This window comes from Chamaea fasciata, unplaced genomic scaffold (assembly GCF_029207755.1).
Source record: "Chamaea fasciata isolate MVZ Bird 193981 ecotype frontalis unplaced genomic scaffold, bChaFas1.0.hap1 SCAF_3, whole genome shotgun sequence".
Classification (NCBI taxonomy): domain Eukaryota; kingdom Metazoa; phylum Chordata; class Aves; order Passeriformes; family Sylviidae; genus Chamaea; species Chamaea fasciata.
In genome coordinates this window covers 16,933,243-16,956,370 of record NW_027094088.1, presented here as the reverse complement: position 1 = coordinate 16,956,370, position 23,128 = coordinate 16,933,243, and the positions used below count along the sequence as shown (strand labels likewise).

General features: G+C 40.2%; 1 protein-coding gene across 3 annotated transcripts in view; it reads right to left on the bottom strand.

Annotated features, from left to right (window-relative positions):
• The window catches only part of TMEM63A (transmembrane protein 63A), a 30,373-nt gene extending 7,614 nt beyond the window's left edge, over nucleotides 1-22,759 (bottom strand). The window contains exons 1-19 of one of the 3 annotated variants that reach the window (XM_066178165.1): nucleotides 22,663-22,759; nucleotides 21,532-21,853; nucleotides 20,656-20,852; nucleotides 18,685-18,764; nucleotides 17,148-17,211; nucleotides 15,962-15,999; nucleotides 14,669-14,811; nucleotides 12,173-12,224; nucleotides 10,915-11,023; nucleotides 10,482-10,552; nucleotides 9,707-9,787; nucleotides 8,954-9,077; nucleotides 8,472-8,605; nucleotides 6,101-6,238; nucleotides 4,827-4,980; nucleotides 3,965-4,071; nucleotides 2,274-2,360; nucleotides 1,577-1,639; nucleotides 559-721 (exon numbers count right to left, since the gene is read on the bottom strand). In XM_066178165.1, the coding sequence (XP_066034262.1) occupies nucleotides 559-721; nucleotides 1,577-1,639; nucleotides 2,274-2,360; nucleotides 3,965-4,071; nucleotides 4,827-4,980; nucleotides 6,101-6,238; nucleotides 8,472-8,605; nucleotides 8,954-9,077; nucleotides 9,707-9,787; nucleotides 10,482-10,552; nucleotides 10,915-11,023; nucleotides 12,173-12,224; nucleotides 14,669-14,811; nucleotides 15,962-15,999; nucleotides 17,148-17,211; nucleotides 18,685-18,764; nucleotides 20,656-20,841 (1,794 nt within the window). In that variant the 5' untranslated portion in view covers nucleotides 20,842-20,852; nucleotides 21,532-21,853; nucleotides 22,663-22,759. Of the gene's footprint in view, nucleotides 1-558; nucleotides 722-1,576; nucleotides 1,640-2,273; nucleotides 2,361-3,964; nucleotides 4,072-4,826; nucleotides 4,981-6,100; nucleotides 6,239-8,471; nucleotides 8,606-8,953; nucleotides 9,078-9,706; nucleotides 9,788-10,481; nucleotides 10,553-10,914; nucleotides 11,024-12,172; nucleotides 12,225-14,668; nucleotides 14,812-15,961; nucleotides 16,000-17,147; nucleotides 17,212-18,684; nucleotides 18,765-20,655; nucleotides 20,853-21,531; nucleotides 21,854-22,064; nucleotides 22,251-22,662 lie in introns of those variants that run through there. The other 2 variants (XM_066178166.1, XM_066178167.1) reach the window with 2 other exon arrangements.
• Between the last annotated feature and the right edge of the window lie 369 nt (nucleotides 22,760-23,128).

Sequence of the window (23,128 nt, the reverse complement as noted above, 5' to 3'; positions counted from 1 at the left end):
CTGTGGCAGCTGTATACAGGCTTAAGTTCCCATTGTAACACCTGGAATTTCAAGCTATAGGATGAGACTTCATCTGGAAGTTAAAGTCCACCTCTTAAAATGGAATATAGGCAAAAATGTCTATTTTGCTAGGTGTATGTTCAGTTTAAAGCAAGTTGTACACACTTGACAGAAGAAACTAACACTAGACAGATTTGAAGTAAAAAAACCCCTGAAGTTCAGACTACAAGATAAAATCAGAACTATTCTACAAAATCCAAATCATAAAACTCTGACTTAGAGCTATGAAGAGATTGATACCTGAAGCTCAGAGCTTGAGTTCTGATTTTTGACCATCTCTGACTGGAACAAATCCCTCCCTGTTATCTGTGCTGTGAATGAAGGGAATATGAACCTGCCCTGGACAAGTAAAACAAAGGCTACACCAAAAAAAAAAAAAAAAAAAAAAAGTCAGGAGATGACAGTTAATGGTATGAAGGAATGAAGGATAGGTGCTCCCACTGTTTCTGGCTGGGATCAGTCATGGAAATGCCTCCTGCTAAGGAGGGGCTCCCACACCTGTTTGATGTTTTTCCTCTCTGCTGTGGACTTGGCCATGATCATGCGTATGGTGTAAAGGATGAGGCCCGGCAGGCGCAGCAGCTCCATCCCATTGCCCACGAAAGCAGAGGCAATCACGTAGTTGACAAAGAAGGCTCCCTGGTCAGGCAGGAACACACATCTACCAGGAAAGACATCAGACACTGACTGGGAGGAAGGCAAGCAAACATTGGAGGTATACAATGTATCCCTATTGCCTTTGGAAATCTCTTACCATAAGAATAAGAACTATATTGGATAGGGAGTAGCCAGAAGAACTTCTGATAACCTTGTTGTAAAAGAATACTGCAGAGCTATAAATGCAGCCAGGGGAGTATGTAAGAGCCTGTCTGAGTTGCAGTTCAGATGAGGAATAAACTGTTCACAAAAAGATGCAGCAGCCTGATAGGTGGTTGACAGCAGACAAGAGCATCATCTGATGTCTGCAACAGCAACCTGACACAAGATGAGATAAGACTGCAATAGCATAATCATCTCTCCTAACTTAGTAACTCCTGATTGTCTTCCTGTTACTGATTTTGAAACCGCATTTGGAAGTCTATGTCCTAATAATTGCATTCTATTCTTTCCCTCCAGGCACAGGGACAAGAGCTTAAAATAACCAGTGTCTGCAAATTTGCGACGTAATGTGTGTAAAAACATACATTTTTCTTAAAATCAAGATTCACTGGATTACAGAAAGAGAACTGTTGCAGCCCTTTGGTCTCACTGTAATCCTTGCAAAGATCCCCTGTCCATGATATGCAGCAGTCCTAATCCAATTCCAATATCTTACCATCCTTTCTGTGAAGAAATTCTTTCTAATGTCCAACCTTATTGTCTCCTTCCCTTATTCAGAAGCTCAACATCATCCCAGAGTAGCAACCCTGAGCAAATTTTAATAAACTATAAACAAGGACAATAAACAGAAAAAAAAAATTAAGTATTCCTTTACAAAGGAATAGCAAAGAGAGAATATTATTTAGCTAATACTTACTCCAGCCTAACTGCAGAATCAGAGGATTCTCTGTCAAACAGCCAGCGGAAAAAGAAATCAAGGCTGAAAGAAAGATGGTGGATGTAATTCAGCCTCCCACACCTTCGTACTGTCTAAAATTACTTCTCTTTTTAAGTATCTTAAATCAAGATAGTGGATAGAGAGAATTTAATCAAATAATCTGAACACAACTTTAGCTTTTTCACAGTTACTGATAGCTAGAAATAAGAAAAAAGGTACAAAATCAAACAGAACAAAAACATCTACTTCATATTAAATTTTAATGATTCATTTTTAGCAATTATGATACAGATAGGACAAATACATGTCACCCAGGGAAACAGTCAAAAAGTGTAAAGGTGGAAAAAAAAGGACAACTCCAACTGAAGTATAAGACACAGTCAGGAAACTTGGTTCTCAGCTATAATGGTGAGTATGGGCAACTTTTAATTAGCCATTGATCTTAAAAGGTCTTAAATTTCCTTGTTAAAAGAAAAGCCAGACTTTGAAAAGTTTCAAGTGCTCTGAGGATCCCAGATGTAAGATGAACATTGAAATCTAATGTGTAATGACAACATAACCACACACACTGGAGGGAGTGGGGTACATTGACTATACCTCACAACTAGAAAACACAAGTAAGAGGTCTCATTATAAAAGTACTCAGCCATTATCTCATTAAACTATGATTCTTTACCTGGTAAGACCAAGGGAAGGCAGAATCAATACCATGAAGATCAAAAATATGTAGACTTTATGCATCATTATTCTGTTCTCTGCAGATCTATCAACATAAAAAGGCACTGAGTGAGAAACTCATACAAAAAGCTGCCACATAGGAAGGATCTTTCCTGGACTATGCCAGCACCTGTCAGACTTCCAGCTTCCCCTACCATATCACATTGCTACCAAACATCTTTGAGATATTCACCAATATGGACCAAGCAGACTTCCAGTATCTTCTTGGGCAACAAAAATATTGCTGACTGTTATTTCAGACTCTGGATGAGCATCACTACAGGTCTGCACCACATGCACGGGGATGTGCGACCAGCACAGCTGGTCTCTCACCCAAAGACATTCAATCTTGCAACAGCTTGTAAACAAACAGCTCTTCAAGTGTCATGCCAGGAGGGATTAAGCAGTTCAGAAAAGGGCACAACTGCCAAGAAACCAGACACTCAGACAACCTCCCTCCCAGGTGTCAAGTCGTGGGGAAGGAATAACATGGCACTACTAATGCTATACCCCTACTGCTGTAGCAGGAACACAGATTCAGTGACACCCTGTTGCCAGAAAAGTGCAGCACTGTGCACACTTCAGACCCTTAGAGGTGGTATCTGATAGGGCTTTAAAACCAGAGGGGTTTTATTACAGGAACACTTGGGCCCTGTGAGACCTATCAGTGTAACCACAGCGAGGCCTGAAATCAGACCTGTGATCTCTAGTGACTTCAGAAAATTATTTTAACTGATTGAGAAGGGCTCAAAGTTCATGTGTGTAGCACAGCTACCAAAAAAAAAGTTGATGAAAAGCATACAACTGTGACAAATTAAAAGTAGACTCTGGACATGGTGTCTTAGAAAAGAATTGTACAAAATTTCAAAAGGAAAACCACCAAATTTGCCTTAGAATATAAAAACAAATGAACAAACAATGACTACCAGCTTTATGGATTAAGACTGAATGAAGCTGAGTGAAGATGGGGTTGAATGTGAAGTACCAGGCTTTAATCTGTGTGTAGGCAAACAGGGCATCAAATCTGGTACTTCAAACCAAGCTGTGCTGAGTTCTCCAAGACAGCAGCACATTAGTGGGGTTGACATCTCTGGGGTGCACCAGTTCAATATGAAAACCTTGCATCAACACATCTACTGGGCCTTTGGCCCTATAAGTCTTCTCAGATCACCGCTGATATCCAACAGATCTGAGCTGCGCACCAGGAGCTACATCCAGACCATTTTGTCATGCCAAATAACAAAAAGATGGATGCCCTTTTTATAAGTTGTCAGCCTGGAGGGGATCCAAACCACATGGCCTATCTTCCCAGACAGCAAGTTAATTATGGGATTAGAGGCACTTGCCGTGCTCTTGTTGAAGCTACACCTCCTGAGACTGCTCATACAATTTTTTTCTGATTAAACACAAAGAGGAGTGAGATGGGGAGCAGGGGAAAGCATAAGCAAATCATGTGGTCATATTACACCTGCTGCGTGGTTACAAATTACCCAAACCCTCAAGTGTGGTTATAACACTAGAAAGGGACCAGAACAGGAATTTCCCTGCTATGACATGTCTTCGGATTTGAGAGCACTGTCAAAGATCAGCACTTTCATTTATTTTAGTAGTTCAGCTCATAAGGTAAAAAGAGAGGAAAAGGTTGCTTACTTTGTCCAGTGGGACTCCAGCAATGTTGAGTAATAGACAATTGTTGGTAGCAAAGCTGAGAAGGACCAGAGCAAGAGTGTTGGGAAAAACTGACTGATGACAGGATTCTAGTGGGGGAGGAAATAAGGATAAGTATTAAAAACACTTTAATGCAGTCGTGGTGCAACAAAGATGCTAATATTTTGCTCCTTGTAAAGTATAGCAGGATGAACTGGAGAAATGTTCAGATAGGCTTAAATTGAGTAGTGAGTGCTTAGCACTGGCATGCAAGACAAAAAAACCAAAGTGAGATTGGGAATTAAATTCCATGAGAATGAATCTCACAAAGGGTTTTTATGTAGTTTACACTAGCTTGCAGAAATATTTAAAAAGAACAGCTTGCGAGTTGCTTTAGCTGCAGTCAAACTAGGATCAGATATATATGCCATCTTGATTTGAACCCTATAAACAAAATAAAAACAACATTTTACCTCAGAGTTAAAAATCTGAATTTCCCCCCTTCTTATCATAAAACTCAAAATACAAGTTGGACTTGAAATTCCATTTTTTGCAAAGATTTTTTGACTACAAAATTCAGAATTCTTTAAATTTGGATTTTACCACAAATACATAAATATGTTATAATAATATAAAGCCTCAGATAAAAATTACTTTAGACTATTATCCAGGAATGAAAGATGGCTAAAGACCTGATTCTGGTCTTATGGTTTTAATCAGCAGTTACAAAAAACAGTCCTGAGAATTTCAACTGAAGGTGTAAGGTAGGAATTTCAACTGAAGGTAAGACAATTAAACCCTACCAATTTACCAAAATTTTGGTCTGATCCTAAACAGCTATATCCAAACAGAGGGCAATACTCACATTAAGGTAGTGAATAGGTTTAGTGACATTGAACTTGTCCATGGTTGAGATGATTATGGAAGGAGTAGTAAGAAAAAACAGCACAATAAAAAGAAGCAAATTAATGCAAGCCCATCTAAACCACCATTTCAATCCATGCACTGAAAGATTTTTCCTGGAGAAAGAAGAAAAAAAAAAAAAAAAAAAAAAAAAAAAGACATTAAAACAAGCAGCAAGCATTTGCTGTTAAAAAAAGATGTATACACTATCTGTCAAGTAACAGGTGGCACTGCTTTTTCTAAACTGAGCTTTCAGTTATATAACAAAGCACTACACAAGTTCCAGTTGCTATTAGAAATAAAGAGAACTGTGCAACCTCTCTTGAATGATACCATAAATTGTGCTTGCAGAAGAACATATTTATTCTTTCAATACACAAGCAATGTCTAATGTAATTAAAGTTTGGGATGAAACACTTCCATTGTTCAATAATACAGAAGTACTAAACAGAAATGGGACAAGAAGAGACAGAGATAGAAGACACAGAGAATTTCTGCAAGGAAAGAGGCAGAATCTACCAAAAAACTGTAATTTGAAATAAAGTTACAAATTTGCAAATTCTGCATCCCTTCCAGCCATATTAAAACAGCAACTATAGGTTTTAAACAAATAAAGTCCTTAAACGTAATTTGAGATGGTTGCCAAAAGGACTGGAATGATTTGAATGCCAAGGAAAGCAAAATATTCAGAACAAACAAAACAGGGATACAGAGGCTCAGTAACATCCCTAATTATGACAAGCCTTTTTGTGAACTTGGCATATCCCTATGGTCCCTCTTCTTCAAGGTGGGGTGGGGAGAAAAGAAAAAGAACAGGAAGAAGACAGACCAAAGTTTAGAGAGCGGATCAAGTTATGCTCATCATGTGGCTACTCAGAAAAGAAAATACATATTTTGAGGATACTCAGCACTAATACCACGTTGCTTCCCTCAGATCTCAACAGTAGTTATGCACTAGCCTCAAAAAATGGAAACGCAGAGGGACAGACAAACAGGATTAGGTTGGTTTTTGTTGTTTTTTTTTTTTTTAAATTTGGGATGGAAAAATTCTATTCCATTACCCCGAGGTCAGTTAAGAACACCAGTAATGAAAATTAAGAGGCAGAGCAGCCACATTCCAACACTACATAAAGTTTTAGTTTAGGGTTAAAGAATAACACTGTCATCCCTATTTGTCCTGTGCCCATTCTAAACCTACATAATCACCAACAAATGGATGTAAGACAGGAATCTTACCAACAAATATTCTCAGGATAAGGAGCATATGTAACCTTCCAGTTGGATATACAGAGGTCCCTGCTGTAGGGTGATGGCTGGGGTTCTCCTTTACACTTAATGCTCTGACATTTACAGGCATTGAAGTCCTTAAGGATGCTGTAGGGAATAAGAGGAAGATTTTTCCAATTTTTATACCTGAAAATGCTAAATATGTAATGAGAAAGTCTGGGAATAGTGATAAAGGTTTTGGGTTTTTTTTTTTTAAATTTTAATAACCTGTGATCAAGATAGAGCTTAAACAACAATGTAACATATTATGCAATAAAGACCATTATATAAGTAGGTGCTACCACAGGCCTGAGATCTGTTTTGATGGAAATAAAAAACAGTCTTGGTTTAAACTGTTTATGCCTCTACCAACATGAACAACAGAAATGAGTCATATTAAAAAAAAAAAATTCAAAGCCAAAGAGCATGGGGGAAAAAAGGACAGACAGTTTCCTAAACGCATCTTTACATAATACAGCTGTTTTCAAATCAAAGTAGACTAATGAAATGAGACTGCAGACTAATCCTTTACACTAGTATCAAAACCAGCCAATTTTGCCTTGAGTACCAATTCTCAGAAGAATTTTTAGCATGCTGGTATTCTCACAATTCAAAATATTAGCCTCTTTCACCAACTCCTAAAATAATCACAGTGCTTAATTCTATCTTCCAATATTAGGAGTTGACTGACACTCAAAATATTTAAAGAAAATTTAAACATGCCCAGAATAAATGCTTTCAAAGATCTCTCAAAGGACAGCAGTAGAAGGGCAAGGCACACATTCAGAGACTATTTTATTACAGTAGCATAGAAACAATATGTATTATATTTAAATGGGGAGATTCTAAAATCTGTGAACATGCTTATTTCTCAGTTGTGGTCTTAACATAAAGAAGACAGAGAACCACACACACACAACCACATGAACACCAAACTAACAAAAATAACCCTCAACCCCCCAGATCTTTTCCTTACCAGAATTTCAAGTAGTGATGTCAGATTGCCAGCATCTTGCAGCAGCAAGTATTTAAGACAGTTGATTATTCCATGATAGTTTATTTTTAAAAATACATACAGAGCAAGTTTTAGCCATCATTAAAAAGCTTCTAAAACCACCTGAGCACCCAGAACCTCACTTCTGGCATCCTGTTTCTCTCATCCTATTTCAGGGCTCTGCAGAGCAGAGCACCCTAAGGGCACCAAGTAACTTTCTAACTTGATGGGAGCCCCAGCTTCACACATAATTTAATCTAGTTTCCCAGAAAATGGAGTCCACCATATTAATTCCAAGCTAAACAAGCTAAAATATTTTCAGGTCTTGATGATTCAACTCAGAGATGGCTGCAGTGCAACTCAGAACTCTTGCTCAGGGAGGGACTATCCCATCAAAATTGTACACAATACATCAGTGGCTAGGGAAGGAACTTCAGTGCTTATTTCTTCTTTCATTTTCACATCTCAAAATGTTAATTCATTACAAGTTTAGGTAAGGGGAAGAGGCAGATTTCATCACACAATCAGTACTCAGTGAAAGAGTAGCAAGCAAAACCTTCTCCAGTATAGCAAATTCTTGCAAGAAATTCTACATCCTGAACTTCCTTGGAAAATGGCCTGAAAAACTGTTTCTCTAACATGACTTGAAGGCCAAAAGAATGCAGACAATTTAAACCACAGAGGCTAAGAACAGAAAAAAAGCATAATGTGTTACCTTGTAATACAAATATTATTCTGCTTCCCTTTACCCACTTTGTGTTAGCAAAAGATGCTCACAAAGAGCCAACAGAACATATTTTTCTCTGCAAGTGACTGAATAAAAGCACAAAACAACTTCTGCTATTAGGTCTACATATATATCTGTAACAACAGGTAAGAGATATACAGAATATGTGTATCTATCACCTGTGGCCAGGTCCCTCACTGACCCCACACTGCTGAGATGACTTTATTGGCATTGTAATTTGTACCCACTCAGGTAGTTTGGTAATTGGACCATTTGCACAGTAGGAAATGGAGATGTCAGTAACTCATATTCAAGAACCAATTAGTCTGGCCTCCTACTAACCCACACTGATGGACTGGATACCACACAGAAGAAAAAGGCTCTTTTTCCCATTAAATGTCCCAAGCCTTTTAGTCCCTTAGATAATTTCTTCATTCAAAGCATACAGGCTAAAACACATTTATGGAAAAACTTACCAGAAAGCAAAGCAGAGCAAATCCACAGAATGGTAAAAAAAGAAGAAAGGAAGAACCAACATAAGCAAACAAGGGACACAAACAAGAGATCAGTTGTACTATTTTAGTAAAAAGAGCACAAACTAGACTACAGACAAAACTTACTAGGTTGCCATGGATTTCTCTTGAAATGTTACAAAAGCCATTCCCAGTGGGTTATTATGAACAGCTTGTTCCTCTTTTGAATATTCTTCCTCCAGTTCATTTCTAACTTTGGTATAATAATCTACAGCATCCTCCTGTGGGGAAATTGATGGCTGTTACATGCAAGTACCAGATGGCCAATATCCTCATTAACACACAGCTTACACAAACCATAGTCGCCCTTCCTCATGCCACTCCCACAAATTACAAATCATGTCACAAGGCAAAGACAAACAGGAAGTTTGTACTTCGGTTTGTGCACTAAGATTACATTTCAAAAGTTTCAGGGAATTCCTCTTCTATACAGTACAAGAGCATGGCAGATGACCTAAGGGCAATGAATGAAGAATTTTCTGAAGGTCAATGAAACATGACACAAAAACAATTTTCTACTCCTCTAATAACCCACTCAGCCATAACTAAAAAAGAATACAATCTCTTACCCTTTCACAACCTCTCATTTCGCAGCAGCAGAATTGACCACATGGCTTAGGGTTGATTTGGACCCTCTTGCCATACTTCTGATGCAGGTGTTCATAGTAAATCAGACTTTTTTCTGCCTGTTTTCTGCACAGAAAAATACACCCATAAGATTTTTCAAGAAAACAGTATCAAATTAATCTAAAAAAGATTATAATCCCCAAGAGGAAAAAATGATGCCAAGGACTGATAGCAAATTACCCAGTCATCAAAGATATTTACATGCAGTTTATTTTGGTTACTTATATAATATATTTGCAAATCTGTAATACCATTATACAGCCTACACTTGTATGGTGTTCCAGGAAAAAGAACAACCCAATGTTATTCTTGAGAGCCCAGAAGATAACACTTGTCTCTCCTGTGATCAGCACCTCTGGCCAAAGAAGCAGGGTTAACAGAGTTATTAATTCAATGGTTCAGTTTTTCACTTTGAACTGCCTGTCTGTAAATAATTAGGTACATACACACATAAATAATCAGCAAGTCAAAACAACTTAGGCAACACACAACATTTCACACCAACAAGGGATGGGCTGAACCCCATAAACCCCTTTAAAACACAACTGAATCTAACTGAAGTCCAGACCAGAACCTGAAGAGCAGAATCCATCTTTAGGATGCACCAGGTTAGTGCTGCTGGTACATATTGATTATGGACTAGCGAAACATTCATAAAATTAAACTAAATTCATGTAGGTTACAAAGACAAGTACCTTTTTTTGAAAAGGTTAATAAGCTTGGCTACATCATAACACAGCTGAACCTCCAGCACAGTGCAGGTTGGGTAGGCATCCCTGAAAGGAAGCAGCACATGAGAACAATAAGAACAGAAAGTACAATGAAGAAACTTTCAAAGAGCAGCACTGGTATCAAACTGACATCTCATCACTCATTTAATTTCTGAATGAGGTATCAGAGAGCAGAGACTCCCACAGACAGTTGTTGGAAGTAACTTTAATATGAGATGCACAGCTTTATTCCAAATAAATGCAGTGTGGAGGCATGAATGGAAAGTGTGGATACACAGACACTTTCTTAAACTCTGATTTTAAGATCAGCTAACTAACTTCATTGAAATATAGTCTTTTCTGAATTTTAAACTGTGCAGAATTCAAAAAACTTATCTGCTTGGGCACGGAAAACTACCAGGACAACTTTACATCTCCTACTCCTAAACGAAGATGGAGAGAAACCTTTTACAAGGGCAGGTAGTGACAGGATAAGGGAGAACAACTTCAAACTGAAAGAGAATAGGTTTGTATTAGATACCAGGAGCAACTTCTTCAGTGTGAGGGTGGTGAGGCCCTGGAGCAGGCTGCCCAGAGAAGCTGTAGTTGCCCCATCCCTGGAACTATTCAGGGTCATGTTGGATGGGGGTCTGAGCAACCTGCTCGAGTGGGAGGTGTCCCTGCCCTGGATGATATTTAAGGTCCCTTCCAACCAAACCATTCCATGACTCCAACGTTATAACTCAAGTATGGAACTCACGTGAAATGGTTTTCCACTGTCTGTTCACTCGCATTTTTTGGAAGACCAGTTACGAACAACGTGCACTTAACCTGGGAGAGAAAATGCAAGTTACATTTTGGTAAAGCACATTACGAAAGACAAAACAAGATTATAAAGAAGGCCAAGACACAGCACAATTAGCTGTGTAGTAGAGTGGGAAAAAAGGTAGGTAATTCTGATTTTGGTGGGAGCTCATCTATTTAAGACAGCACCTACATTGGTAATAGGTTACAGCAAAAATTCACAAATCCCTCCCCAAATTCCTTCTCTCCATCCATTTTCACAATTCACCTAGAGTCTTGCTTTCAGTAAATCCCTTCACATTTATGTCACAGTCTAGCATCCAGGAGGTGCTTTTTTAGTGTTATCCATTGGAAAATACACTTTTTTTCACTCCAATACAGACACTTACTATGTTTTCTTCTTTATATGTGACGTACTTCATGTGATGTCTCATGAAGACAACAGTCAGAATCAGGTAAACAACAGCAAAAACTGTGTGCAGCCAAAGAAGATTATTGCTGTCAGACAAAACGTTGGGAATATGAGAAACAGGAAGAACCCATTGTCCAATTGATACAAGCAGCTATCAAAATGATAATCAGATCAAAACCTCTCACTGAACACAAAATAAGAAAAAAAAAAAGGCAGTTACTTGTAGTCAGTCACGCTTATGCAGCTGCCTTGGACAGCCAACAGGTTTATTTGCTTCTTATAAAATTCTGTGGGTCATGGAGCTAAAAAGGAAGCAGATACTCTATGACATGGACATATTTAGGCAGTGTTTAGCTTTCACTTTCTCATTGAGATGACCAATAGCACATATGATGCTATTTGCCAAAATGTTTGTTATTTACTTTATTATTTACTGTGCTGAGTGCATAACTGAACTCTCCTTGAATGCAATCCTTACTCAAACTGAAAACAGCCTCATATAGGGAGTGAATTCTGCTTTTCTGATAGCTCCTTCAAAAATTACAGAAATTCTGTTCTGAGAACAACTCCTCAGTTTTGTGAAGAGCATTACTAATTGCAATTAAACTAAAATACAGGAACCTATTTTACAGATGAAAAAATCCAATAAAGTAAAAAAATTCCCATTAGTTACTTGGTTTCATAGCATGGTTAAACAAAACAGAAATTCTACTGGACATAGTGCCAGGGCTGGATGTGGATAGATCAAGAATAAATCAGAAGATTTGTTCAGCTTTGTACTTCAACTATATTACAGACTTTTTAAAACAAGTAGAAGTAATTTTAATTGTAATCTCAGACGGGAGAGATACACACACACATAACTCTAATGTAAGGGAATTTAAATCATCCCAGCTACACATTCCAGTAAAGCCATCAGCTTTACCTTCCTTCTGAAGCATGGTTTCCTTTAATGGGGAAGTTTCTGAAAAAATACCACTGGGTGTGCAGTCATTAGCCAAGGGAAACACGTGGTTTGAGAAGTGAGAGCTGAGAGAGTAGAAGCCCAGTCTCAAAATTTCTTATCAGCACTGTAAGTGCACAGCCTGAAGCAGAACATATCCCAGTTTCAGTCAATGGACAGGGATTAAGTTATTCCAACCCCATGAGCCATGCTGCAAATATCAATTCTTGTGCTTAGAGACCATGGCAGGAAACAGACACCAGCACAGAGGGACTCCGCAAGACTTACTTACCTAGTCTGTAAGTTTACTATAGTTGTTCTTCCAAAACTATAGGGGTCTTTATCTAGGAAGAGCAAGAACAAGTAGGAAAATTAACTGGCACAACACTTACTGTCAGAAAGTCAGTTTTCACTCTGTTTTTTACAGAAGTTGATGTATTTCTTTTTATTGCTGAATAAGTTCATTGATAAAAAGATTTAGAATCATAATCAATCCTGGTTTACTCCATCCTGCATTTTAAAGTTGGAAAAAACACCCCTAAATTATACCACATTCAAGTTACCAAGAAAAACAGTAGAGTGTTCTGCAAAACTAAACACTAGACCTTTGAACCAGTCCTCTCCCTTCATGTCCATTAACAATATTGCTTAGGGATTAAACATATTTCCTTCACATTTTTCTTTCATCTTAACTGATTTCTTATCTCATGCTTTTAAGCCGCATTAATTCAGTGTTGACAAAGCACTGCTGATAACCTTGGTAAGGTCAAAAATGGGTTTACATGACATTATTTCTCTAGACTGTCAAGTGTTTTAAAAAATGATAATGCAAGTGGGGAAAAATTGAGTAAATTATCACAATGGAAAAGGAGTTAAGTGTATCTAGAAAACCAAACAATTCTTCTAGCCCAGACTGTTAAACCACACTGCAAGTTACGTTATCACAACTGAAAGAATTACAAATGCACAAAATCAGCCTACAGTGGAAGAGGAAGAAGAAGGGCAGGGAACACTAAAGCTTTGGTTTCTGCTCTATTTCCTAGACTCACAAAGGTAAATGCAGAAACACAGAAACTACATTGTCCTGCTTTAATAAAAAGCTGATATTAATACAGAGAATTACCAAGAAAGAACTCATAAAAGGGAGGTCAGAGATGGAAGTTCCACAGAGAAACAATACAAAAAGTAAAAGTTGCAATGTCTCCTGTCACAGACATGAGCTATGTCACAAAGTTCTTAAAAACCATGAACAGCACTTTAAACATGACCTTGATGAAACTGATACAATGCCAGGTATGAAACAGATTGTAAGGGCCCATAATCAAAATGGAAGAATGTATAAACAGGGTTTAACTGAGATCTCACTCAAAGAGCTCAGATTTCCCTCCAACAAACTGAATGGCAGACTACAGGACATGATTATTTTATTTGTAGGTGCCACACTGGAAGACATAATCAGGACTACACCGCAAGAAACATGAAATCAACTTTATCTAGTCAGCATTGACAAAGTCTCTGCAAGATTTGTCCAATTTTGAGACACAAACCAAGACATAAAGGAACAATGGGAGACAGTGTAGCTGGATTAAAACAAAAATTCAAGGCATGGCTGATGATTTTATGATCAGCCAAATGGAAAACATTTCTCATTAAAGACCAAGTTAACTGGTTTGCTTATGAGAAAGAGGAAAAAGCAGATTAAAAATGTTTATAATTCTCAAGCAGCTACAAGGATTTTGTCAAGAGGAAAAGAATAATTATCTCTAGTGACAGGTCAAAAAAAAAATTTTAAATTCATTGAAGCGAAAGAGGTTCAGACTGGATACTAGAAAAAGATTTCTCAGCTGTGAAGATGTTTTCCATTGACAATCACCACCAAGAAAAACCATAATGATCAACACCAGTTAAGAGGGCATGGGTAAAGTTAATCCTGCCCTGAGCCTTTTAAGTTGTGTCATCTAGGTCTGCAATCCTGTTTCTGACAACTGTTTATAGAGGCCTCTACAATCACACACATTTCACATCAGACTGAGGGGATGTGTTGGGTTTGTGTGGCCAGGTTTAGGTAATGGGGGCTACAGGGCTGGATTCTGTGACAAGCTGCCAGAAACTTCCCCAGGTCCATGACAGCCAATTCCAGCCAGCTCCTGGACAGACCAACTTCTGGCCAAGGCCAAGCCAATTAGGAACAATAGTGATAGCATATTTCAGAAGGAGAAAAAAGTTATTGTGCAGATCTAACTGCAGACAGAGAAGAGCAGAGTGAGAATATGAGAGAGGAACAACTCTGCAGATACCAAGGTCAGGGCAGAAGGAGGGGCAGGAGGTGCTTCAGGCACCAGAGCTGAGGTTCCCCTGCAGCCCACGGTGGGGAACCATGGGGATGCAGAGATCTACCTGCAGCCCATGGAGAAGAGACCCGTACTGCAGGAGGTGGATGCCTGAGAGGAAGCTGTAATCCTGTGGAAAGCCTGTGCTGGAAGAGGGTCCTGGCAGAGACCTGTGGACCCACGGAGAGAGGAGCCCATGCTAGAGCAGGTTTCCTGGTGGGATTCGTGGAACTGTGAGGGACCCACACTGTGCATGAAGGACTGCACCCTGTAGAAGAGTGACTTATGGTGCAGCCATTTGTGAAGATGGCATCCAGCCAGAGTCAACCCACTACAGTGGTTAAAACACCACCTTATAAATTTTTCCAAAATAAAATAAAAAAACACCAAACAAAAGCGTTTTTACTACCATATAAAATAAAGAATTGTTCTAAGAATATAAAAAAGTGCATTCTTACCGAGCAGATCACCCGAGAGATTGACAGGCAGTATCACACACACGGACAAAATGCTGATGGCAATCAGCAAGCAGATGATGTGACGCTGGAAGGCCAGGTAATGGATGGCATCTTCCCCACACCTCTCATGAATCTCATCATCACTGCATCAGACACAAAAGCACATGGTCAGCTTGTTTATTCTTCTTGGGAGTGGTTTATGAACACATATTAAATCTTCAGTCTACTCAGTAGCATCCCCATTCCCACTAATCCTTATTGGATTTCACAATGACTGTGTTCTTTCACATGTAAATTCAAGTTCCAAATACGTATTTTTCTTGTACAATACTGCCATACAAATTTAACACAAGGGAATTTAAGATTGAAACAATAATCTGAAAAGCAAATATGAATCCAAATTCTTTTGTACTAGAAGAGGACAAAGTCTTTTGCTGTGACCTCCTGCTTTATGCCAGTCACAAGCCTCGCTTGCTAAATTTAAGATCAGTGACAGTATTCACTCATCTCCATAAAGGCTCCCTGTGAGGCAAATTACAACAGAACCACGTCACTATTATGACACCCAGGTAACAGGAGAAAAAAAGCTTTGGAATGAACTCTCACCATCTCTCCACTGTCAGCAGATCAGATTATTAGAATAGGAGAACTTGGAAAAGGAAGGAAATGAGCTATCAAAAATGGACAAAGAAAGGCTTAACCCCCACCCCTTTCATATTTCAATGTATCCAAGCTAGAAATTGACTTTTAATTTTTTTGATCTACTAAGCCCCAAGAGACATATAAAGATACACATCACACGTCTAACATTCAGTTTCTGGGAAACACTGGGATGGACTTTCCTTAGTTAGCCAATTCCAGCCCCAACTAAACCAACAGTTCTCCACAGAAACCCTTGCAGGGCAATCCCACTGCCTACCTGGGGCCCTACTGGCTTCAAAGAGGGGAACACCCACAAGGTACTCTTTGAAGAGTAAAATCCTAGAGTGTCATTATTAGTTCTGAATCCATATAAATGTTATAGATTCACTCAGATTCACACACTGTCCCAAGACTGGGAGGTCCCCAGGCTGTTAGTAGGAGAACTGTATCCTGAAAAAGTATTCCCATAAGTTGACCTTGTTATCATTTCCTTTTTTCAACCAGCAGAGGCACCTGCATCAGTGCTTGTATTAAAATTCTATCTACTCAAAGGGGAAAGTAACCCCCAAAATTTTTGAATGAAAATCACTTTTCTAAATTAAAAAAGATCAAAGCAAACCACAGCACACTATTTCTGTTTCCTATACTTACCGCATCCGAAAAGCAGCTGTAATCCAAGAACAAAACCCCTATACATAAAAAAAAAAGTTTTTAGGAGCTGACATACAAAAAATAGAGTCTAATACATCCAATTAAGACAAATCTTTCTATTATGGCATATTCAAGACATATTAAGGCAACCTCATAGCTAAAAAGCTGGTAGTTTGTTGCTCTCAAATACAAGGGTAAAATACAAGTTCACCAGTTAAATGCTTGTTAAAAACACTGCTGTGATTACATTAACAGAAAGGCTTCTTATATAGGTTTACAAATCCCCCAATGAAACTGGATACAGAATTCAGATCTCACTGAGTGTCCCACTATGGTTCAAAAAAACCCCCTTCTCTCTCAAAAGGGCTCTTCTTTCAAGTGAACATTATACAACTAAACAGACGTGTTACTCAACAGATGAAGTTGCTTTAGGGTTTTAAAAAGATGAAGTAAAGTACACAAATAACAGAGCAATCCTGATCAAATACTAGTATGCTTTTGATTCCCACACAAATAATTGATTGCAAGGCTAGATATTAAGTTGATGCATGTATATACAGAATGTTGAAAACTTAGGATGCCACCACTGGAGGACTCTTGCATGGTTCATTCTGAATTTGCAACACAAAATTATAGAGGTGTACCAATACAACAACTTCAGAAAGACCATGGAGTGAACCAGTTAAAAGTTTGGCCAAAATATTACCCTCCACTCCAAACCAATTTGACTATTAAGAGTGCATAACACCATTATTAGCCTCACACTCACATCCAGTTTTCTCAACACTGTGAAGAAACAATGTACTGTAAAGAGCAACTAGGTATTATTTGCAATGTGAACACAATGTAATTTTTTGAACTGCTATCCCAGTGCAAATTATTCACTAGTCTTTTTTTCACTCTCCCTTCCCACTTTGAAACACTAATACATAGTCCCTCTCCAAATTAAAAATACCCCAGCAAACTAGACCTAGAAACAAAGACACAAGATACTGGTTTTATGATATGGCAATAGTTTGTGAGGAAAGCGAGATTATGCATGGTTCTGTAAAAAGACAGTTAACAATGCATTATTAATTTTTGCATAGAGATGAACTTCCAGTTTAATGGTTCATTGGACTGTATGGAAGGGCAAATTACACCAGATTCCATTCAGAAAGTATTATCAGAACTCTAGAATACTTACCTTATCATATTCAAGATCTTCAGGTACTGATGAGGACGTTGACAACCGGTTATATCTTGATTCACTAAAACACATTAAATGATGCTTTTAAGTATCTTTAACAGCAGATGATGGAGTTCTACAGAATCATTTCAACTTTAACAATTCTGGCTAAGGGATGCAGTACAAACACACTTTTTCACTTATGAAAGCTGTGATTTTCACCCTGTAGCACGTGCCTGATTACAGTAACCTGTGTATGTCTCATGTTGAACAGAGAGAAGAACAGAGAGGACACCTGAGCTCCTGACATGAGAGCACATAACTGAACTTGAAAGAAAATAACATTTTATCAGGATATTTAAATCACAGCGATGTAACAGAATGCAACACACATTTGGGAGCCTAGCCAAGATGAGATTTGCAAACTGGCTTCCTGTTTGGATATTCCTCACTACAAGACATCACTTCTTTTCCCTCCAGCTTTCTTCCTTTATCGCACAGCCACTGCTTACAATTTCTCCTCACAACTGAATCCCCGCAAAGCCACCTCCTCACACAAACAGTCCTGTAGCAAGGCTAGAAACATTTAGAAACTCTGTAGCCCTCAAAAGTCGCAGAGTGCCTGTTTCCAGTTTGTTGCTAAAAAGAAATGTTGCAATGGTAATTACAGGAGGACACTTGTTAGAATAGAGTGTGCTCCTAGGTGTCTGTAATTTTGGCCAGCAGACTCAGCTTACAGTCCAGCAAGACAAAAACACAAGCTCCTGAGTGTCTGATTGCTCCAGCCTGTTGGTCCCATGCTTCTACAGCCCAGTACCAGAGCACCTTCACGATTGCTGCCTCAACCAGCTGGATTAAAGCCTTCTCAGTTATTGCCCATCCTATTTTACATCATCTATCTTTCACAACTGTACATAGATTACACCTAAAACAGGGTTTGAGTTCTTTCCTGCTTAGTTGTGAATTTACCACAACTTGATTGCACCAGGAAGAGGCTCATTCACACACAGCTTAGATTTCAAACATTCCAACACATCATCCTACAGAAAAAAACTAAATCAAAAGCTCATTTGAAATACTACTAAAAAACAGTGAAGGATTTCAGAAACCTGCAACAGTAAGTTTTGTTTTTGAACCCTGGGGAAATTTTCTGGCACAGGCTGTGCAGAGAGCTCTGGGAATACACTGGGCTTGAGCCAAGACAAACAAAATGGATAATATCCCTCTGTACAGAAGCACACTGCAAACATCAATGTGCAGCATATCAGCAGACAAGCAGCCTACTTCCTTACCTCCCCTTCCGTAACTCACAGCTGTAGGATGAAATTCCTAGCAATGGAAACACAGGACTTACGGCTGAAACCACGGACAGTAACTCTCTGAGGGGGATGTATTTCACACAAAGCAGTGTGAGGGCATTTTTAACAAACAAGTGCATGTGATTACAAACATCTAATTGATACAAATGCACCTAATATAAGCCACATTTACTGTACTTTCCTGCCCACTCCCCAAGTGGTTTCAACAAGTCAGTTTGACTGCATATAATTTTTACCTTTCAACTTCTGACACCAGAGCAACACGACCATAGTCCCAGAATCTCTTTCTTATAATGGAAAAGAGTAATATTAAAATCTAAAAAAGAAAAAAGAATATACTTTAATATTTCTTTTCCCCTTTTCATAATAATCATTCTTAGGTGTGTAAGAAATGACAAAAAATGCTGTCCTAGCTCCTAAGTCAATTATCATACACCAGCCAGCTCAGTGGTGGCCATGCTACAAACCAACCTATCTCTGATCTCTGCAATGTATTTTTAATCTGCCCTCTGTATTTTCCCTTTTTGAAAGAGACTAAGAAAACAAGAAAAAAGCTCCATCATCTGAGAATTCCATAGATTCATTTCCTTTTTCGTTTGTTTGTTTTGTTTTTTGTTGTTCTTTTTTAAGAAACAAGTTGCTCTACAGAAAGCGATGAAGTAACAAGGCCTGTTTTCTATGCATATGTAACATAAACCCTCATCTTCTGGCTCCTCCTCCATCCCATACTTGTTTGGCTGGAAAGTAGTGTTAGTGATGTAACTTACTGGGATCAAATACTGACTGCCCAGTCAGGATACGTGTCCAGATTACCTCTGTGTCAAGATTACACAGCTAATTTCCACATTTCACAATGAATATAACTTTCTTATGAGAGCCTTCCTCCTAACAGGGAGGATTAATTTAGATCTTCCTTCTTCACCTGGTCATTAAACTTGGTGCAAGCAGGAAAGTTCTCCGGATTCTTCACAACTTTGGTTGAAATTGGCTATAGTATTCTACAGTTTTTAGGAAGGACTGCCAGATAAAAAAGGGAAGACAACAAAATATATAAACCACACTTCCTTTGGAAACCAGCCTAGAAATAACATATCAGAAACCCCTCAACTGACAGTTACTAAAAGGATATGCAGTAAAAATGTCATGAAAATAAGAATACAGGAGTTGATAAATAATTTTCAGTCCCTAGTACTTGAAGAAGAGAGGAGCCTTCTGCACTGCACCCAACTCTTTACCTAACCCTGCTTGAGTGCAGAGTTCAACAGCAAGGAACCCAAAAGCAGGCTCAGTATCTTAAAACTGAGCCACAGCTTTAAAAAAAAGGCAAACACTTCAACTAAATCTTATTAAATGCTGTGCCATTGGTCACACAGAGCTGTAAATACTGTACATCTTCAGAAAACGGATTCATGTTAGCATATACCAAATCAACAGCAAAGAATTCCATTATATAACTTTGAGGAATATCCTCTACATTTCTACAGAACGACCAGATCAGACCACAGGTATTTTAAGTTACTTTACAGCAGATTCCTAGAACCCAGGAACTGTTACCCCTTTAGTTTATTTTACTACCACAGACCCTCTTCTCAGGCCAATTTGCAGGACTGCAGCCCTGTTTCTGGTGGCTGAAGACCACCTAGACCAAGCTTACAAAAACAACCACAAGTTTCAGGCCTGCCCTGGAGCCCCCAGCTAGCAACTAATCATATTCCACCTTTTGTCAGGACTGAGCTTTTCAGTACATTATTTCATCTTCATCTACAGCTTCGAGAAATATCATTTTTAAAAAGTTTTTTCAAAAGGCAATACAATATGGAAAACCTGTAATTTCACAACTGAGCTAGTAATGGTGTCCCCATCCTGAAAATGTACCCAGTACTTAAACCCAAATGTTCCTGCAGTTAAGATAAAACATGAAAATTTGAGCTACAACCACAGAATCCACTGACTCTGCACACAGATCCTGTAACACTGCACTCTCCCTACATCTACACATCCAACACAGAGTGACACCACCATCCCATCTGCATTTATCAACACGTGAAAAGCACTTTGATGTTGCCAGGATGGCCTCAACTCATTTCTTTATTCTAAACATTCTCAGAAACCAAATTCCAACCTGATAAATAAGAGAACTCTGAACAATCTAACTCGTGAGAAGGCCAGAAGTACTTTCAATTCAAGAAACAGAAAACTGGGCTTACAAAAAAGAAGGTTACGTCAAGCAGCAGGACAGTTGGGATTCCACCAAACGTGACGCCTTGGAGCACTGTGCTGCCCTGGGCAGTGCTGTAGCAGTAAGTCTCATTTGTTCTGTTGAAAGGTCCACTCCTGTTCCCAAAGAAGCCTAGATGAGAATGTCCAAAACCCAGAAAATAGAAAGGGTTCATTTTGTCTATCCCTTCAAAAGAAAAAGAAAAGAAAAGGTGAAACCAACTTGTAAAAGGCCTGGTTGCTATTTGTGAGATACACTAATATTACAAGTATAAAAAGTGCAGGAAGATGCAACTGGAAAACTACTTTGGAAAAGAAGATGCCTTTGACAATCTCTTCCCTTCACATGTGAAATATTTTGCAATAGCTGGCAGGTTCAGCTACCAGCAGTGCCCAGACAAGAATTCCAGACATCTAGTGAACCACATCCTCTACAGAGATCTGAGGGCAACTGCAGAAGACTCCTCCCAAAAAAACCTTCCCTATCATTTAATCTATAACATCAAACTACATATTCCAGCCTGCACTGTGATTCTAGGAATCACACTGGGCATTACATATTCCAACAACAGCAGTTTGAAGATTTTGTTCCTACTTGATGAGCGTGTGTGAATGCACCAGCTTGTGAACTTTGTATTTAAACGTCAAAACCTTGAGACCATTAACAAATTCACCACTAATTCCACAGAAAAGAACTACTGCACAAATACGCATGCTCCTTTCCATTCTTGGAATATTGTGTGAATTTCCTTTTTCAAAATAATTCAACTGAAAGGCCAGCATAGCAATTATCTTATATCACAAACAAGAAAGAACAAAGAGTATTTGTTAGAGAACAGACATCTGCCTCATTGTAGTCAACTGACCTGATCAGATAAGGTAGTACCATACAAGAATGCACGAGATTTGGCTATTGATACAAAGTTCTTTCTAGCAAGGCAGGCAGCCTTTCCACTTCAAACATGTCTTTTCTTGGATCTTATTAACTTGCTGATTCCCAAGTACTGCTTCACGCAGAACACACTTCTGACTGATAAATTCGCAAAGAAACCACGCCCCGAAAAAAACTCAATCCTTCAAAAGCAAATATTGTAGGTCCTCATCACACAGGTCCAGGGACACTACTCTTGTGATGTCGTGCCTCTAAGAGGAATGCACATGTCTCTGACGACAGCACTATTCTGGATGCTGAAAATGAAACAAACAAACAAATACGAATAAAGAAATATTGTCCTTTTAAACAGCGGGAAAACAGGATGGAGAATACTCCTCCCAAAACAGGATTTTCTAAATGTTGGACAGCGTGACATGGTGAGGAAGAAATTTTGTCTCAGCTGACCTGTTTCATCCCGGGGGGGGGGGGGGTGGGGGGCGGGGAAGATAAGGGAAAAAACCCTACCACGCCCAAAAAAGTTGTGCTGTGACTCTATCCTTGCTTTCTACGGACTGAAGTTTAGTGCCGACGGAGAAGAAAGCATTTTTGAAGGGCCTTCGGGAATCTTCAGCCTGCACGCTAAACTCTCAGCACCACACTGGAGTTTATCAGGCACTACTTCCAATTCTCGAAAGCTGTTCTTTTTAAACAAGCCAGCTGCCAGGAAGATAGAGGGCAGGGGAAGACCTCCCACGGATGAGGCTGCGCCGCAGGCACCCAGGGAGCCCCGGCACGGGCTCCAGAAACGGGCGCCTGCTCCCTTGTGGAACCGGCCGCGCTCCCGGCTCCGGCAGGGACGTGGAGCTGCGGCGGGCGGGGCCGGGCTCCCCAGGAGCACATTGGAAAGCGGCAGGCTCGGCCCTGGCGCAAGGAGCGGGTCCCTCCGAGCCCAGCAGGGTGGGCTGGCTCAGCTCCCCGCGGGGAGGGGCCGCCGCGCCCGGCGCCGCCCGCCCCGACCCCGCTGCGGGGGTCCCGCTGAGGAGCGGCCGCGCTCGCCTCGCCTGCTCCCCTGCCCGCTCCCCTCCCCGCGGCCCCGCACGGCGCCGCTCTCGCGCTCCCTTACCTGCGCCGGGGCGGCCTCTCCTACCCCCTCCCTTCCCTTCGCTGCCCTTCCCTTCCCTGCCGCCCCGTCACTTCACGGGCGGTCCCGGCCCCGGAGTTACGAGCGCCGGCAACAAGTCCCGGGCTCTGCGCATGTGCGCGCGGCCCGCGGTCTGCGCTCCCCCGCCCCCGGAGCGCGCTCCTCGCTCCCCGCCGCGGCGCGGCCCCACAGGCAGCTCCCGCCGGGACAGGGCCGCCCCGGCTGGGAGAGTGCCGCTCCAGCCGGCACAGTGTCCCTCCGGCCGGGACAGGACCGCCCCTGCTGGGAGAGTGCAGCCCCGCGCCTCCCTCAGGGAACGGGCCCTCAAATAACCGAGGGAAAGCTGCTGCTACTGTCGTGCCTGGAGAAGGCTGCGGCGAGACCATAGAGCGCCCACCGGTGTCTAAAACCAGAACTGAACAGCGCGTTTTATAGCACAGGGGGAAAA